Raw genomic sequence first — 16,450 nt, 5'->3', positions numbered from 1 at the left:
CCTAATGTCCAATCTAAACCTCCTCGGTGCAGCTTAAGACCGTGCCCTCTTGTCCTACTGCCGGTTGCCTGGGAGGAGAGCCCGACCCCCACCTGGCTCCAACCTCCTTTCAGGGAGTTGTAGAGAGCAATGAGGTCTCCCCTGAGCCTCCTCCAGGCTTCCAAGGAAGAACGACTTCCCTGTGCAGTGACCCAGCACTGGAACAGATTGCCCGGACAGGGTGTGGAGTCTCCCTCACTGGAGATATCCCAGAACCGTCTGGACACTGTGCCATGTGCTCTGGGATGGTCCTGCTGGAGCAGATGGTCCCTTCTGACCTGCCCCACACTGTGATTGTGCCCGGGCACCACAAAGCCTGGTGAGCTCAGAGCAGCTCGGCAGGGCTCGGTGCCTCCCCTGCCCCAGCACGGGAGAAGTGGCTACACAGTCTCTCCTGACCTGGAGCCTCTCCAGCATCCCCACGTGGTGCTGTGGGGCTGTGGTGGTTTCTCACCCCTTTGATGCCCCTTAAATGAGAAGAAACCACGAGTGTGGGAAAGGCCAGTTCGGCTTCTTGGAGGTCAAATGCTTCCAGAGGGATTCAGTCCAGTCAGGTCACTGTTGCCCACTCAGGAACTCCATCTCCAGGATGTTTTAATTCAACTTTCTCCAAAGTCAGCATTAAAGAGACATTTATTGGCTTTCTTGCAAAAGCTTACAACACTTTTAAAATAACAGTAACAAATACTCTTACCAAAATTCAGACTGAAAGAGAGCAGGTTTAGATGGGATATTGGGAAGGAATTCTTCCCTGTGAGGGTGGGGAGGCCCTGGCACAGGTTGCCCAGAGAAGCTGTGGCTGCTCCATCCCTGGAAATGTCCAAGGCCAGGTTGGACAGGGCTTGGAGCAACCTGGGCTAGTGGAAAGTGTCCTTGCCCATGGCAGGGGGTGGAATGGGGTGAGCTTTCAGGTGCCTTCCAACCCAAACCACTCTGGGATTCTATGAAAATTTCAGAAATTCTCACAGCTTCCTGTTTACATGAGCAGCAGCATAACAACTTGAAGCAGCATATCATATAATTATCAAGCTGATTCTACCTTTTCAACATGTTCTACTACCTTTCAGAGGACTCAATTAAAAAAAACACAAAGATTTTAGGCTTGAGCTCCAGTAGAGCTCAACACACCATAGAGGAAATTATGTAAACTCATTAATTTTCTGGTGAAGGAAAGATTTCATCATTGCACTTTTATTTTTTTTTAATCTAGAAAACAAGTCCCTGTGCTGCAGGAAGAGACAGCAGCTCTGCAGCAGGGGAGAGAGAAGTTGCTGGAAATGCTTTAGCCTTGTATTAGGGGAAGCAGAGTTAGAAACCAGACAGAGAAGTGCTCTGAGATGTTCCCTGCAAAGTGACATTACACTTGTTTGCCACAGAGTGCATGAGCCAGGCAAGTTTTACCTCAGTCTCTTGACAGCAGCCTAAAGAGCAAATTTCTCCTCTCCAGCCCTTCATGCTTTCCAGTCAGAGCCAACTGAACTGCTCCATGGTGCAGTGATTGTCCCTCCTCAGGCAGCTCTGGAGGGAGCTCAGCAGACAGCCCTGCTCCAGAACCATGAGCCTGCCCTCAAAACATGCCAGCATTTGATCACAGCTCGGTAAAACAGCACTGAAAACTTGCCAAAGGGAACTCAGCTCGTTCCTTACTCCTCTGCAAGGCCTTGGCTGAGCTGTTTCACCCCACTGGGGCTTGGTTCCCAACTGTGGGACAGAGATAAGCAGCTCAAGCATGCTCTGTGTGTGTAGATTTGGGAGGACTTTGCTCTGAGCACTTTCTTTTCCTGTCAGGATAACTGCAAGTTTCCCAGCATGTGGCCCTCAGACACCCCACAGTGAAGCAAATACTTAGCTACAGCTTCTCACTGTCCCTGTTGTGAGCAAACACACCTGTGGCAGCAGTGCTGCAGCTGAGCTGGGAGCAGCAGGTTCAGGCCCTGGGGGACACGATGCTCCAGATCCCCCAACACTGCCCTGTGAGCCAGGCTGGGGGCAGGAAAAGAGGGCAAATTTGGAGGCAAGAGTGAGGGAGGACAAGGCCTGTAAGAGGCCAGACATTTACTGTCAGGAGACTGCATGGAATCCTTTAGGTTGGAAAATGCAGTCCAACCCAGCACTGGCAGGTCCACAGCTAAACCCATCCACACATCTGACTTCAGGGGAAGCGGAAGGATGCTCAGAAACCTTGCACTCAGCAACTCCAGTTTTCCCCACAAGGCCACGTTTTCAGGATTTTAGAATAACACACAGTAGTATTTTAATGCCTAAGAGAGAAAGAAATGCATGGCACTCAAATGCCTCGTGCACCTGCTGTGCTGAGGCAAAGATCTCCAACACTTGACTGTTGGTCAAGTCTCTCCTGCTTCTGTCCTTTTAAAGCCACAGAGAGATTTTAGGTTTCCTTGGCCCTGCATGATTTGGATAATTTTCTTCTCAAGTGGCAGAAACTACCTTTGTAGCTCTAGCAAGACACCAGCATTTCTTCTGCAGCTTCAACTAAGTGTGCAGAAATGGGGTGCAGATCCCCAGCTTCTGAGGGCTCTGCAGTTTTCATTAATTTTTGAGTGATTAAAGATCAGAGTTACCTCTGTGAGGAATTACCATTTACAACTCCTTTTTGCCCGGGGGCTGACCAGGAGGTCCTCCCCTTCATTTACTTGAATAAATAGTTGATAAGAATAAAAGAGGAAAGGCTGGATGTCACAAAGCATCAGCAGTGAAATGCATCAGATCTCCCAGGTCATTTGCAACATGCCCTCATGGAGCAGTGACTCAGAAGGCGAGCATTCCTCCTGAGCACTGGAGAGGCTGCAAGGAGCAGGACCTGAAATCTGGGAGCACAGGCAGTGCTTCACTCCCCTGCCTGTCAAATGAGTCACTTAAATTTCAACAACATTTAAATAACAGCCTGCATCTCCCAGGCAGCAGCAGCAGACAGCACACTACAAGCACAGCACTGTCATCTCCACGTTACAAAAGGTGCAGGTGTCTCCACTCACACTCACCTCAGCTCTGCAGCTGAGTTTGGATTAGCAAATAACCCATACAGAAACCTCCAAGAAAAGCAGGACACACAGGCCACAGCAGGAAGCTCGAGCTGCCCTTGCTGCCCCTGTGAAGGAGTAGGACACTGCTGTGTCACTTCCCTTGGGAAGGGAAGGCAGAGCCACAGCAGGCCCAGGGACAGGCACTCTTTATGTAACAGGGATAAAGGCTGCTGTGCCTGGGAAGGCGCAGGGTTGGGAGCCAGGATTCATGTTTGCCAAACAACTTTCCAAACATATCCACTGTGGCTGTCAACACCCTCCCTGCTCCTGACAGCCCTGTTTGTGACAGGTGTGACGGCTGCATCTACAGCCACCTTTGCTTTTCACAAGCCCTGGCTTGGCTCCAAGGGCAAAGGCTTCCTTTTCTGGCTCAGTTCAGGGAATTCAATCCATCTGGCTGCCTGGTCTTGGACAGACCTCCCAGGACACCACGTTCAGAAGGCTCTGATCCTCCTCATGATCACGTGAAACGTTTTGCCTTGAAAGTAACAAAAGGAGGCTGGAGAGAGCTGAGGAACCAGCTGGTGTGTTGCTCCAGGAAAGTGCCCAGTGACCATTTCCACTCCAGTGTTGCTGCCCTGACCATACAAGGAGCCAATTTGCAATGTTGGCAGTGCAGTCTGTCACAGACAACTCCAGTGTTCCAGGCTCTGCAGTGGGTACCTAATGACTTAGACAGCACTGACACCTCAAAGTGCCAGGCCTGGCTCTGCAGTTGATCTGGAGTGGGAAAGTGCCTGACCTCTAAAAGCCAATTTTGCTGTTTAGTCTTCTTTCCAAACAATGCTGCTAAGACTGATCACACCACTAAGCAGATGTTTCACTATCTTCCATTCCATTTGCCACTGTGTGACAAGAGCAGGCAGTGGATGGGAAGGCAGAATGCTGGCAGTTATCAGAAGTGCTTTGCAGTCAAGCAGAATTTAGATGTGCAGAGTCCAGAAACTGCAGAGGATATAGAGGATATCTACAACTCAGGAGCCCAGACAATTCCTGTTTTTCTCAGCCAGAAACCTCAAAAAGCACTGACAATAAACATTGGGATGGTGCTTTCAGGAGAGCAGAACTACAGCCAGCTGCAGTTGGCTGGCTGGATGCAAAAGCTGGAAGTATTAGTAGATTAACAGATAGAAAAGAGCTTATTAAAAGTTAGAGGCACTTCATTTTCTAGATTTAAGCAGCATTTTAAAAAGTGTATCTTAATACAAAACATTCGAAATGCACCTTGGAATGAACCATTCACAGTCAGTGAAGCATCACAGACATGCAGAAAGAAGAGTCCTTGGGGCTCTCAGATTCCCCCTCCTTGCTTCTTTCATCACATTCCAAACATTAATAACATCAGCTGAAGTCAGCTCACACCCTCTGCAGTGCTGCTTGAATCGACCTGGCAGTGTCTTTTGTCACAGGGGACAGGTGAGTCACTGCAAAAGGTGGACACGAGGCACACAGGCAGTGGGACTGCACTGCCCCCTGTACTGGAGACTCAGCAGATGCAGAAAGATTAAAAAAATAAATAAATTTTAAAAACGTAATGTTTAAAAACTTGTTCTAGTTTCCTCTTGTCCTCTATTAAGAGTTAAAGAAAGTAGAGCCCCACAGCTGAGCTCCTCTCTTCTGATAGGAAACCTGAGCACGGAGAGCAGGATGAATCACTGCTACTGGCACCAGCAAGTGCCACACAATTTTTCAGGGCACTTCTCCCCTCCTAAAAAAGTCTTGTACCAGCTTGTCAAACGTCCATGAGGAATTCTGCTTTAAGACATTTAAGGGAGTGAGTAAATACTGCTCTGCAAATCCAGCTGTAAAGTACTCCTTGGAAACAGGTGCCTGGCTAACAGCAGTGGCTGCTCCTGCTGCTCCCAGCTCTTCCCCACTCAGCTTTTCCTTCCCTTTTTCCTCATCCCTGTGACAAGTGCAACCTTCTTTTGAGCAGAGAGCTGGCTCACAGTGGTGCTGCTGAGGAATCTCAGCACCTGTAAATGCTTCAGGTTTCTCAGTGTATTTCTCTGGGGACTCAAAAACAACCCCCTGGGGTGCAGAATGCCGTGCAGCTCTTTTCCAGAGACACGTGGGGTCCTGCCCCCTCCTTTGGCTTTGCTGCTGCACAGACTCTGGCAAAGGCTTTGGGACTTGGAAGTCAGGAAGTACCTGGGGGGCAGAGCTCAGGTATTCCTGAAAGTAAACCTGGCACATGCTGCCCTTCACAATGGGAATGATCGAGCAAGGTTTCAGCCACTTCACAAACTCGCGCAGCTCCGAAAAGGACGAGTGATCCGAGTACGGGATGGGGTGGATCTTGGGGTGGGTGACTTTCACAGGCCTGCCCGTGGGGAGGATGGCAATGGTGGGGTGCAGCGTGTTCCAGGTGACCAGGGTATCCCAGCGGATCTCGGCGACATCCACGGCGCGGATCCACCCGGCCCCCTCCTCGGCGGTGAACACATCCGGCAGCTCCAGCAGCCGCATCTGCTCCAGGCGCCAGGGACTCACCACCACCCAGGTGCTGAACTCCACGGCCAGGTCCACCAGCAGCGCCTCCTTGCCCAGGGTGTACACACCTGCCAGGGGAGCCGGGTGTGGGACAGGGTGGAGAGGAATAGGAGCCCTGCCCGGGGGTGCTGCCAGCCTGTGACCACCAAACCACCTCCGGAGGTGGTAAGCAGGTGGCTCCAGTTAGTGTGAGTTACTTACATCTTTAAAGCTGGCGGGACGAGGGGCTGGCACTCACCGATGACGACGTGGTGGTGCGGGTGGGCGCGGATGAGGCGGGCGGCCTGGCGCGTGGCCAGCTGGCGCGAGGGCAGCGCCCGCCGCGGGTGGCAGTGCGTGTTGTCCAGGTACAGCCGGTCGATGCGGCGGCCACTCAGCAGCGGCTCCCCCTGCATGGAGCTCGTGTAGCGGAAATCTCCTGCAAGGGACAAGGTTGTCAGCATTTGCCCAGAGAGGGTGTGGAGTCTCCCTCAGTAGAGACATCTCAGAGCTGTCTGGTCACAGTTCTGCGCCACGTGCTGTGGGATGACCAGATGACCCACTGTGGTCCCTTCCATCCTGGGATTCTGTGACGGTGGGACCCTGCCCTGTACCTGTGTAGAGGATGGTGCCGAAGGTGCCCTCGAAGAGGAACATGACGGAGCCGGGGCAGTGGTTGGAGTCGAGCAGCGTCACTGTCACCTCGTCCAGCACGTGGCTCTGCCCCACCTCCAGCGGCCGGATCCAGCAGGTTGGCACCTACAGGGACCAGGTGGAGAGGGCAGGGCAGGGGATGAGGGTTGGGCAGGGCAGGGCAGGGCAGGTGGAGAAATAGGGGTACCTGGGTGATGAGGGCTGGGTGGGACAGGTGGGCGATGGAGGTGCCCAGGTGAGTAGGGTGGGGCCAGACAGGTGGAGAGGTGGGGACGCCCAGGTGTTGAAGGCAGGGCCGGGCAGGTGGGGCGATGGGGGTGCCCAGGTGATGAGGGTCAGGCCAGGCCATACCTACCCGTAGGCGGCTGTGCAGGAGGCGGGCGGTGATCGGGGAGCAGTACAGCGGGCGGCTCCAGGTGCTGGACAGCCCCACCGTGTGGTCCGCGTGCATGTGGGACAGGAAGAAGAGGCGGGCGCCGGCCGCCCTGCGCAGGCTCCAGAAGTCCACGGCGATGGGGGTCCCGGCCAGCACCGTCCCGCTCATGGCGGGCGGGACCCCGCGCCCCCTCACAGCGAATTTGGCGGGAAGCGCCGCGCATGCGCGCGAGGCGCGGGGGGGCCGCCGGGCCGAGCGTCAGGGGCGGGGTCACGTGGGCAGGGGTCACGTGGGCGGGGCCGGGGACCAGAACCGGGTCTGGGACCGGGATTGGTATCGGGACCTGGGACTGAGACTGGGATTGAGACCAGGACCGGGACCTGGGACCCGGACTAGGATTGGGATTGGGACCGGGACCTGGACCTGGGACTGAGACTAGGACTGGCATCGGGACCGGCACCTGGACCAGGATCCGGACCTGGCACTGGGATCGGGACCGGGATGGGTTCCGGGACCTGGGCGTGAGACTAGGACTGGGACCGGGACCTAGGCCTGGGACTAGGACTGGAATTGGGACCGGGACTAGGACCTGGGCCTGAGACTAGGACTGGAATTGGGACCGGGACTAGGACCTGGGACTGAGACTGCGATCGGGACCGGGACTTGGGAGTGGGTCTGCGACCAGGACTAGGATCGGGACCTGTAACTGGGACTGGGACTAGGACTGGGGCTAGGATCAGACCGGGACCTAGGCCCGGGACCATACCGGGGCTGGCCGTAGCCCGGGCCGTGCCGGGGCCATGCCGTACCTGGGCGGCGAGGAGGCGCTGCGGGAGCTCCGCCGGGCCCTGTCCAACCCGCACGTGCAGGCGGACCCGGTGCGGTACCGCGCCGCCGTCCTGCGGGTCATCCGGTACGGCGGGGGCTGGGGGGACCCGCACCCGGGGCACCCGCACCCGGCCCGGCCCGACCCGCGTGTCCCCGCAGGCTGATGGCGCAGGGCGCCGACGTGTCGGGGGTGTTCCCGGAGATGGTGAAGGCGGGCGCGGTGCCGGACGTGGTGCAGAAGAAGCTCGTGTCGCTGTACGTGCGGGCACAGGCCCCGCGGCAGCCGCAGCTGGCGCTGCTCGCCGTCAACTCCCTGCGCAAGGACTGCGCCCACCCGAGCCCGGCCGTGCGGGGGCTCGCCCTGCGGACCATGTGCGGCCTCAGGTGCGGCGGGGCGAGCAGGGCGGTGGTCCTGGGCTGGGATGGTCATGGGACTGAGGGTGGTGGTCCTGGGGCTGGGATGGTTATGGGACTCAGAGTGGTGGTCCTGGGGCTGAGATGGTCATGGGACTGAGGGTGGTGGTCCTGGGCTGGGGGTGGTGGTCCTGGGCTGGGATGGTCATGGGACTGAGAGTGGTGGTCCTGGGCTGGGGGTGGTGGTCCTGGGCTGGGATGGTCATGGGACTGAGAGTGGTGGTCCTGGGCTGGGGGTGGTGGTCCTGGGGCTGGGATGGTCATGGGACTGAGAGTGGTGGTCCTGGACGAGGGGTGGTGGTCCTGGGGCTGGGATGGTCATGGGACTGAGAGTGGTGGTCCTGGACGAGGGGTGGTGGTCATGGAGTGAGGGTGGTGGTCCTGGGGCTGGGGATTGTGGCTGTGGGCTGGGGTGCTGGTCCCGGGCTGGGGTGCTGGTCCCGGGCTGGGGTGCTGGTCCCAGACTGGGGTGGTGGTGCTGGGCTGGTGATCCTGGGCTGGAGGTGGTGGTCGTGGGCTGGAGATGATGGTCCTGGGCTCGAGGTGGTGGCTGTGAGGCTGGGGGTAGTGGTCATGGTCTGGGGTGGTTGTCATGGGCTGGAGGTGGTCCTGGGAGTGGGGCAGGTGGTCCTGGGGCTAGGGCTGGTGGTCCTGGGCTGGGGGGTGGTGGTCATGGGACTGGGGGTGGTGGTCCTGGGACTTGAGGTGTGGGGTTGGGAGGGAGGTGTCCTGGGGCTTGAGGTGTGGGGCTGTGGGGCTGTGAGTGATGGTCATGGGCTGGAGTGGTGGTCCTAGGTTGGGGGTGGTGCTCTTGGGCTTGAGGTGGTGGTCATGGGCTCAAGGTGGTGGTCCTGGGGCTGGGGGTAGTCCTGGGGCTGGGGTGGTGGTCTTGGGCTCGAGGTGGTGGTCCTGGGTGTTGCAGGTGCTGAGAGCACATTCAGGCCTTAGGGCTGTGCTGGGCTCGCTGTGCTGCCTCTGGGTTGTCATGGCTGCAGGGCAGAGAGAGGGGGAAGTGGAGGGGAATTAAAGGCTGGGAGGGTTGGGGTTGTTCAGGCTCTGGTACCCCCTGACCTGCCCTCAGGATGCCCGGGATCCAGGAGTACCTGCAGCAGCCCCTCGTGAACGGGCTGCGGGACAAGGCGTCCTACGTGCGCAGAGCGGCCGTGCTGGGCTGTGCCAAGATGGTGAAGCTGCAGGGGGACTGCGAAGTGGGTAAGGGGCTCTGAGGGGCTGTGCTCCTGGGCTGAGGGGGGTGGTTGCTCAGGGTGGTGGTCCTGGGGCTGGGGACACACTGAGAGCGTGTTCAATGCTCTTCATGGCTGTGCTGGACTCGCTGTGCTGCCTCTGGGTTGTTGTGGCTGCAGGGCAGAGAGAGGGGGAAGTGGAGGAGAATTAAAGGCTGGGAGAGCTGGGGGTGCTCACCTGGAGAAGAGAAGGCTCCAGGAAGACCTGAGAGCCCCTTCCAGTGCCTAAAGGGGCTTCAAGAGAGCTGGAGATGGACTTTGGACAAGGGATGGAGAGACAGGACAAGAAGGAATGTCTTCCCGTTGACAAGGGCAGGGTTAGATGGGATATTGGGAAGGAATTCCTCCCTGTGAGGGTGGGGAGGCCCTGGCACAGGTTGCCCAGAGAAGCTGTGGCTGCCCCATCCCTGGAAGTGTCCAAGGCCAGGTTGGATGGGGCTTGGAGCAACCTGGGCTAGTGGAAGGTGTCCCTGCCCATGCCAGGGGGTGGAATGAGATGAGCTTTAAGTTTCTTCCCAACCCAAACCATTCCATGATTCTGGGGTCCATGTGTATCAGACTGTTAACAACGCAGTGCCCCTTCCCTTTCTGCTCTTCAGGGCCTCCCACAGCACACAGCCATCCCTGAAATCTCTGATCAGCCAGGGGCCATTCTCACCCCCACAAATATTCAGGGAAAAGCTGTGCCAAGGGCAGTTGTTACTGTAGAGCTGGAGGTTCTGGTGGCTCCTTCTCCCAGTTCAAGCCATATCTTCTTTTTGTGACAAATACTCATAGACAGTGATTAAACTGCAGTGTGCCAGCAGAATTTGATAGCAGGAGCTCTGCTCCTTTGTAGATGGTGCACTGGTGAACGAGCTCTACAGTTTGCTTCGTGACCAGGATCCTATTGTGGTCGTGAACTGTCTGAGGGCCTTGGAAGAGATCTTGAAGAAGGAGGGAGGAGTTGTCATCAACAAACCAATTGCCCATCATCTCCTCAACAGGTTTGTTGTCTTTTATACTAAGGAGGTGCTGGAACCTTCATTCTTGTTCTTGTGTTTTCTATGCAGAGAGGACTTGAAGGGACTCTAGTCAGGCACCTAAAGATGGAGGTGCCCATCCTAAGATAAACTAAATGACTTTTAGGCTAAAGTCTTAAGAGTAATCTGGAATGCCCTGCTTTTCCAGGGAGTCTTTGCTTCAGCTGCTGGTTTATTTTGGAATTATAGGTAATTGTGATTAATTTTTTCGTGATAGTACACACGATATATTCGTAAACAGGTATGTTTTTAGTATGTCTCTCCAGGTGCATTGAAAAATATATAACTTATCCTTTGCTTGAAGAAATGAACTTATCTGCAGATAATTCTGCATGAGCTGGGAAAAGAGGGGTGTTGCTCTGCCCAGGGTTCTTGTCAGTGTTGCTGTCTGGCCTAAACACCAGTAAGAATGCACATGACTGATCCTGAGTTAATAACTGGGCAATTCTCTTGAGATAAAAAGTGTGCTACCCCCTTGGTTTGGAACAGAGACCATAAGAAACTCAGAGACTGAGGCCTCTGCTCTGCACAGCCCAGATCCTCGTGCACTCCCTGACTCCTGCACACTGTGTTTGTTGTCCTGGCAGGATGCCTGACCTGGATCAGTGGGGGCAGAGCGAGGTGCTCACCTTCCTGCTGCGCTACAAACCCCGCAGCGAGGAGGAACTCTTCGACATCCTCAACCTGCTGGATGGTTACCTCAAAAGCAGCAGCCCCAGCGTGGTGATGGCAGCCACCAAGCTCTTCCTGGTGCTGGCCAGGGAGTACCCAGACGTGCAGGCAGATGTTCTGGTGCGGGTGAAGGGCCCGCTGCTGTCTGCCTGCACCTCGGAGAGCAGGGAGCTCTGCTTCACCGCGCTGTGCCACGTGCGCCAGATCCTGGGGAGCCTGCCCGGCCACTTCAGCAGCCACTACAAAAAGTTCTTCTGTTCGTACTCAGAGCCCCACTACATCAAATGCCAGAAGATGGAGGTGCTGTGTGAGCTGGTGAACGATGAGAACGTGCAGCAGGTGCTGGAGGAGCTGAAGGGTTACTGCACTGACGTGTCGGTGGAGCTCGCCCAAGGGGCGATCTTCGCCATAGGTGAGAGCTGTGCCTCGCCTGGACCTTCCAGGTGGGCTGTTCTCTGCTGAACTGTGTCTGGGCAAACACCAGATCACTGATCTGTGCTGCAGCAGTACAGAGACCAACCTCCCCAGCAGTGTCTTGTGTCACTGTGTTTCTAAACCGTGACTGGGCTGGTTCTTTTGGAAGCCTTGGCATTCAGAAAGTCCTTGAATCCCATTCTCTGATGAGATGCTTTAAAGAAATTGCATCATTTCATCTTGTTAATCAGCCTTATAGCATTCAGTGAAGCTTTGTAGTGGGTGGAGGAGCTTCAATACCTGCTTATTCTGTGAGTTGTGATGGGGGCAGAGTTAAGGGGATTTGGGGTGCTTTGGTTTTATTTTTGTAAGCTTTAAAATAGGTGAGTTTTTACAGTATTCATAAGGGTGAAGCTGGGGATGCTAAAGTGCTTTTCTTAGTGTATTACATTTAAGGAAAGTTCAGAAATCTTCTGAGGCATGGCCTCAAAAAAAGGAACATGTCCCTTGTGTGGAGAACAAGCTCATTCGACCGCACTTTCGTAAGTGGTAGTCAGAAAGGAAAAGAGAGAGACTGTTTCTTTAAAATGGGTTTGTGATGAATAGTTGGGCTCATGGTTCCTATTTCACTCTGATAAAAAGTTGACTTTTATGTCTTTTTGGCATCCTTGCAGGCAATATTGCCAGGACTTACACAGAGCAGTGTGTGGGGATTCTGACAGAGCTCCTGGGCCTTCAGCAGGAGCACATCACTTCAGGTAACCATCTGCAGGCTGCTTACCTGGCTTGTGCCTTCAGGAAGTGGCCTTGCTGGGGCTTGTGATCCCCAAATCAAGGCTTTTGAAGGCATTTGGCTTTTCATTTATTGGCACCTTCATGTGGAAGTTTTCCTGGTGGGTTTAGGGGTACTAAGTGTGTTCCTTCCATAGGAACTGCTCTTTGTGGGGAAGGAGGAGATGGTTGTAGCTGTGTTCTCGGTCCTTTCTGCCTGCCACCTGCTGAATTAGGGAGTGAGTGACTCAGCAGAGACATTTTAGTGTCTATTTGAGGGCCAAGATGATTAATAGATCTTTTAAATCTCTGTGATTTCTGTTCCTCATATAATAGTCTGATTCAATTGTACCCAGGCTTCTTTTTTTCTTCTGCTGCCCTCAGATCTACCTTCACATCACTGCTGCTCCTGCTGTTCTCTTTTAACTGCTCTGCTCTCAGTTTAAAAACCACGCACTTGCCCTCAGCTGTTGAATTCGATCTCAGGAGCTGCTGGTGTTTCTGAGTGGGCAGCAGAACCTTTAAAATTTACGACCTAAAGTTCACGAGACTCGTTTTGAGTTAGGGTTAGTTTTAATTTGTCATTCCAACCTCGTGTGTCTGAAGCATCGTGAGTCAGTGCCCTTTTAAAGGCTGGCAGTGTCCAGAAGAGGGATTGCTTTCCAGCAGCCAGAGGAACAATCTGAAGCCTCAGTGCTTTATTTTAGACTCGATGCAGCTTTGCTCTGACAAACGCAGTGTCATGGGACTTGGAAGGAGGGTGTCTCAAATCATAGTCACAAGCAGGGCACTGACCTTCCTGGCTAAGATTTGCAGAATCTCTTGAACGGGTGGGAGGGTTGGATTGATTTTTTTTTTCCTCTGGTGGTTTTTGTGACTCTTGGGGATGCTGATAACTTGCTTTCCTTGCAGCGGTGGTCCGGGCTTTCCGGGACCTGGCTTGGCTGTGTCCCCAGTGCACGGATGCCGTGTGCCAGGCACTGCCTGGCTGTGAGGACACCATCCAGGACAGCGAGGTGAGGTGCCAGTGCTTGAGGATGAGTGAACAGTAACTGTTTGGTAAAAATCAGAAATCTTCAGCCGTGTTCTCTCAATCTCTTTATTTCACACCAGCACCGTCTTTCTGGCACACAGCACCCCTTTGCTGTTGTTTTCTGTGGTTCCTTCAGGGCAAGCAAGCACTGATCTGGCTCCTGGGCACGCACGGGGAGAAGGTCCCGAATGCTCCCTATGTTTTGGAGGACTTTGTGGAGAGTGTGAAGTCGGAGACGTTCCCAGCAGTGAAGATGGAGCTCCTGACAGCGCTGGTGCGACTGTTCCTGTCCCGTCCCGCCGAGTGTCAGGACATGCTGGGCAGGCTGCTCTACTACTGCATAGGTGGGTTCCCTGCCTTCTGTTCCACTGAGGCTGTGGGACAGGGGTTTTAGGACCTGGTTTGGCCCTGTTCCCAGTGCAGGAATGCTGTGTCAGCATCCTGGCTCTGAGGAGACTGTCCAGGACAGCAGGGTAAGGTGGCTTTATGCCTTAGGCTGCATAAAATCCCAGAATGGTTTGGGTTGGAGGAGACCTTAAAGCTCATCCAGTTCCACCCCTGCCATGGGCAGGGACACCTTCCACTAGCCCAGGTTGCTCCAAGCCCTGTCCAGCCTGGCCTTGGACACTTCCAGGGATCCAGGGGCAGCCACAGCTTCTCTGGGCAACCTGTGCCAGGGCCTCACCACCCTCTGAGTAAAGAATTCCTTCCCAATATCCCACCTAACCCTGCCCTCTGTTAGTTAAAAACCATTCCCCCTTGTCCTGTCACTATGCCCATGGACAGGCTTACACTGTATCCCTGAAAATCTGTTCTTAGTAATCAAGGGTTAGTACTCTGGGGAAATGTGGGTGAAAGAATTATCCCTAATTTCCATCTCTCTGATCCCCAGAGGAGGAGATGGACATGGCAGTGCGAGACCGAGGGTTGTTCTACTATCGCCTTCTGCAGGCTGGGGTGGAAGAAGTGAAACGGGTCCTGTGTAGCCCCAAGTCTGACCCTTCTCTGGGGCTCCTGGGCAACCAAACCAAGCAACCTGTGAATGCTTGGGCCTGGGAGTTTAACACTCTCATCCCAGTTTATGGCAGAGAACGCTGGGCACTCGCCACTGCACACCAGCCTGTGGAGCCCTCCTGCTCTGGTCCTCCTTGTACTGACTCCAGGAGCAGAGACACAGGTAACCTGCCCCACCTTCCTCTGGGATCCATTTTCCCCTTGTCAGTAGATCACAGAGTCAGGGAAACACAGAGTGGTTTGGGTGGGAAGGGACCATAAAGCTCATCTCATTCCACCCCCTGCCATGGGCTGGGACACCTTCCACTATCCCAGGTTGCTCCAAGCCCTGTCCAGCCTGGCCTTTGTGGATCTGTGAGCTGCACCTCACATGTTTGTGGTTTCCTTTCAGAGTCACTGATTTCTGAGGGGAATAAAGAAGTCCTCAAGGTTCAACCCAGCACAGGCAGCCTGAGCCTGATTCCTGATGCTTCCTTGACTGCAGAACAGTTTGAGAAGACCTGGCTGAGCTTGGACACAAGCTGCCACCTCTCCCTGCCCTGGTGTGGGCCTGTCCCTCCAGACACCATACAGACAGCCCTTCATGTTGTCCACATCCAGACTATAGCCATGAGCAAAGCGGGTGCCCAGCCCTGGAAAGCTTATCTGAGTGCTCAGGATGACACAGGCTGCATGTTCCTGACAGAGCTCCTGCTCCAGGCGGCAGATTCAGAGCTGCAGGTGTCTGTGAAGCAGAGTGAGGCAAAGCCAGAGGCACTGCAGAGCTTCATCTCGGCCTTGAGGACAGTCCTGGAGGCCGTGGCTGGACTGGGGTCCTGACTGGTCCCTGCTCCCAGCAGGATGCCTGCTCAGGGCACAGGAAAAGTTGATTTCTCTGGCTTCATTTGCCATACCTGATGCTGGTGTGGTACTTTTAAACTGCAGGAGTGTTGGCAGCCCTTTCCTGGGCCTAGGAAGCACAGTGTGGTGTAGGAGGAGCTGCAGCTGGAGCTGGTGAAGGGTCTGCCCTCCCCCTGGGCTGGGGGAGGGACAGGGTGGTTCTGGAGTGAGTCACACAACTCATCAGTGATGGTCGTCATGGGACACCAATGCCAGAGATGGAACCAGAATTCAGGAATGTGTTTTGGAGAGTTTTTTTCCTGAGAAGTATAAATCATTTAAAAAACAGCTCAGAGGCACCAGGACTCTGCTACTTACCTCACATTAAGAGGAACAGTGCAATGAAGAGAGGAGTGTTTTATTCTTGGCTCCCTTTACATGTGATTTAGTTTTCTGTCTGATAGAAGGATTTTGATGGGAGCTTCACTTAGGGGTGGACAGAGCTCTGCTGTGTCAGAGATGGGTAGACAGGGTACGTCCTGCTCACTAGAACCAACATGTTTCACTTGCAATAGAAAGAAGCTGAAATGTGTTACTGAGGTCATGAATTGCCCTCTCTGAAGTTCCCCCTCAGCTCCCTGTGCTGTTGCCATACTGAAGAGACTCCTTGGCACAAGGGTGATGCACACAGGTGAGGCACAGGTTACTCTGACAGGGCTTTGTGGTACTTTGTAATGAGCACAGGCTTCTTTAACCCTGTTCTGTAAGATCTCTTGTCATTGTGAATTTCTTTTGTGGCTGCATTGCACCTTCAAATCACAGTATGCCTTCCATGCAGTTCACTGGAACGCTGCTCTCACTGTTAAACAGCAAGTTTTAGACTTCTGATTTTCCTAATAAAAATGTGAACCGTTCTTGGCTGGTTTCTGGAGTATTTGTTCCTTCAACTCAGATGTGCAGGATGGAGTCACCTGATCACTGCTGTGGATCCACACAGAACTGCAGTCCAGCTCCTGCCTCTGTGTCCAACAGGGCTTTTCTCTCTGAACTTCCTTGAAGCAAAGCTTTAAGGAGCAGTTGGCCAATAACTTATTTCAGTCTCATTTGCCAAATTACTGTAACGGGTGAACTACCTCTGGGTGAACTCAAAGGGAGATCAAAGTCAACTGCAGCAGAGTTCCTGTTAACAGTTCCCACAATGTTGTGTCCCTGTCCTTAGGGAGAACTGCACTGGAGCATTGGAATTATGCAGTTTTCAGCAAAAAACTAGGTGATAACTTGTTGGCAATCCATCATTTACCCTGCTGTGACTAGACCAACTCTGGTCTCTGGGAAGGGACTTGGAGCTTCCAGCCTTTCATCCAGACCCCTTTCTTGATGAAGGAACAGGTCCCTTCCCACCCAAACCATTCTGTGCTCTGAGATCTGTGTGCTGTATGTCCATCAGGGCTCCTGGCTCCTCCTGGAAACTACTTTCCTGATCCCTCAAGGCAAAACCTGTTTATGATTCTAAGCTAAAAGGGGGACTGTGGATTTTCATGCTGTTTTAGAGACTCTTCCAGTCACAGCATATTCCAAGTTCAAAGCCTTTTCAGTGAAGTACAGCCCCCCAGTGCTCACCCTGGCGCCCCGGC

At 54.1% G+C, this 16,450-nt stretch overlaps 2 protein-coding genes across 2 annotated transcripts; one reads left to right on the top strand and one right to left on the bottom strand.

Annotated features, from left to right (window-relative positions):
* Nucleotides 1–654: 654 nt before the first annotated feature.
* Nucleotides 655–6,905, bottom strand: DCLRE1B (DNA cross-link repair 1B). Its single transcript, XM_064636054.1, has 4 exons — nt 6,565–6,905; nt 6,170–6,314; nt 5,815–5,994; nt 655–5,644 (listed from the first exon to the last, which is right to left on the bottom strand). Exons 1-4 carry the CDS (start codon nt 6,751–6,753, stop codon nt 4,773–4,775), a joined length of 1,386 nt encoding a protein of 461 aa, XP_064492124.1. The 5' UTR covers nt 6,754–6,905; the 3' UTR covers nt 655–4,772.
* Nucleotides 6,906–6,943: 38 nt separating this feature from the next.
* AP4B1 (adaptor related protein complex 4 subunit beta 1) lies at nt 6,944–15,730 on the top strand. The gene is made up of 10 exons (XM_064636053.1): nt 6,944–7,498; nt 7,573–7,797; nt 8,909–9,039; nt 9,910–10,057; nt 10,681–11,177; nt 11,854–11,937; nt 12,863–12,966; nt 13,120–13,327; nt 13,876–14,160; nt 14,389–15,730. Exons 1-10 carry the CDS (start codon nt 7,386–7,388, stop codon nt 14,814–14,816), a joined length of 2,223 nt encoding a protein of 740 aa, XP_064492123.1. The 5' UTR covers nt 6,944–7,385; the 3' UTR covers nt 14,817–15,730.
* Nucleotides 15,731–16,450: the final 720 nt, after the last annotated feature.

Source organism: Pseudopipra pipra, chromosome 25 (genome assembly GCF_036250125.1).
Source record: "Pseudopipra pipra isolate bDixPip1 chromosome 25, bDixPip1.hap1, whole genome shotgun sequence".
In the NCBI taxonomy this organism is placed as follows: domain Eukaryota; kingdom Metazoa; phylum Chordata; class Aves; order Passeriformes; family Pipridae; genus Pseudopipra; species Pseudopipra pipra.
Note: the sequence above shows the minus strand (reverse complement) of the source record. Positions and strands in the feature narration are given on the sequence as shown.

What these genes read in the sequence shown, in the direction of transcription:
- AP4B1 (XM_064636053.1), top strand. Translation starts at nt 7,386, where the DNA reads ATGCCGTACCTGGGCGGCGAGGAGGCGCTGCGGGAGCTCCGCCGGGCC. An exon ending in GCCGTCCTGCGGGTCATCCG is followed by an intron (nt 7,499 to 7,572) that starts GTACGGCGGGGG and finishes GTGTCCCCGCAG; the next exon opens with GCTGATGGCGCAGGGCGCCG. An exon ending in GCCCATCATCTCCTCAACAG is followed by an intron (nt 10,058 to 10,680) that starts GTTTGTTGTCTT and finishes TTGTCCTGGCAG; the next exon opens with GATGCCTGACCTGGATCAGT.
- DCLRE1B (XM_064636054.1), bottom strand. Translation starts at nt 6,753, where the DNA reads ATGAGCGGGACGGTGCTGGCCGGGACCCCCATCGCCGTGGACTTCTGG. An exon ending in TCCTGCACAGCCGCCTACGG is followed by an intron (nt 6,315 to 6,564) that starts GTAGGTATGGCC and finishes TGGTCCCTGTAG; the next exon opens with GTGCCAACCTGCTGGATCCG. An exon ending in GCACCACCACGTCGTCATCG is followed by an intron (nt 5,645 to 5,814) that starts GTGAGTGCCAGC and finishes CTCCCCTGGCAG; the next exon opens with GTGTGTACACCCTGGGCAAG.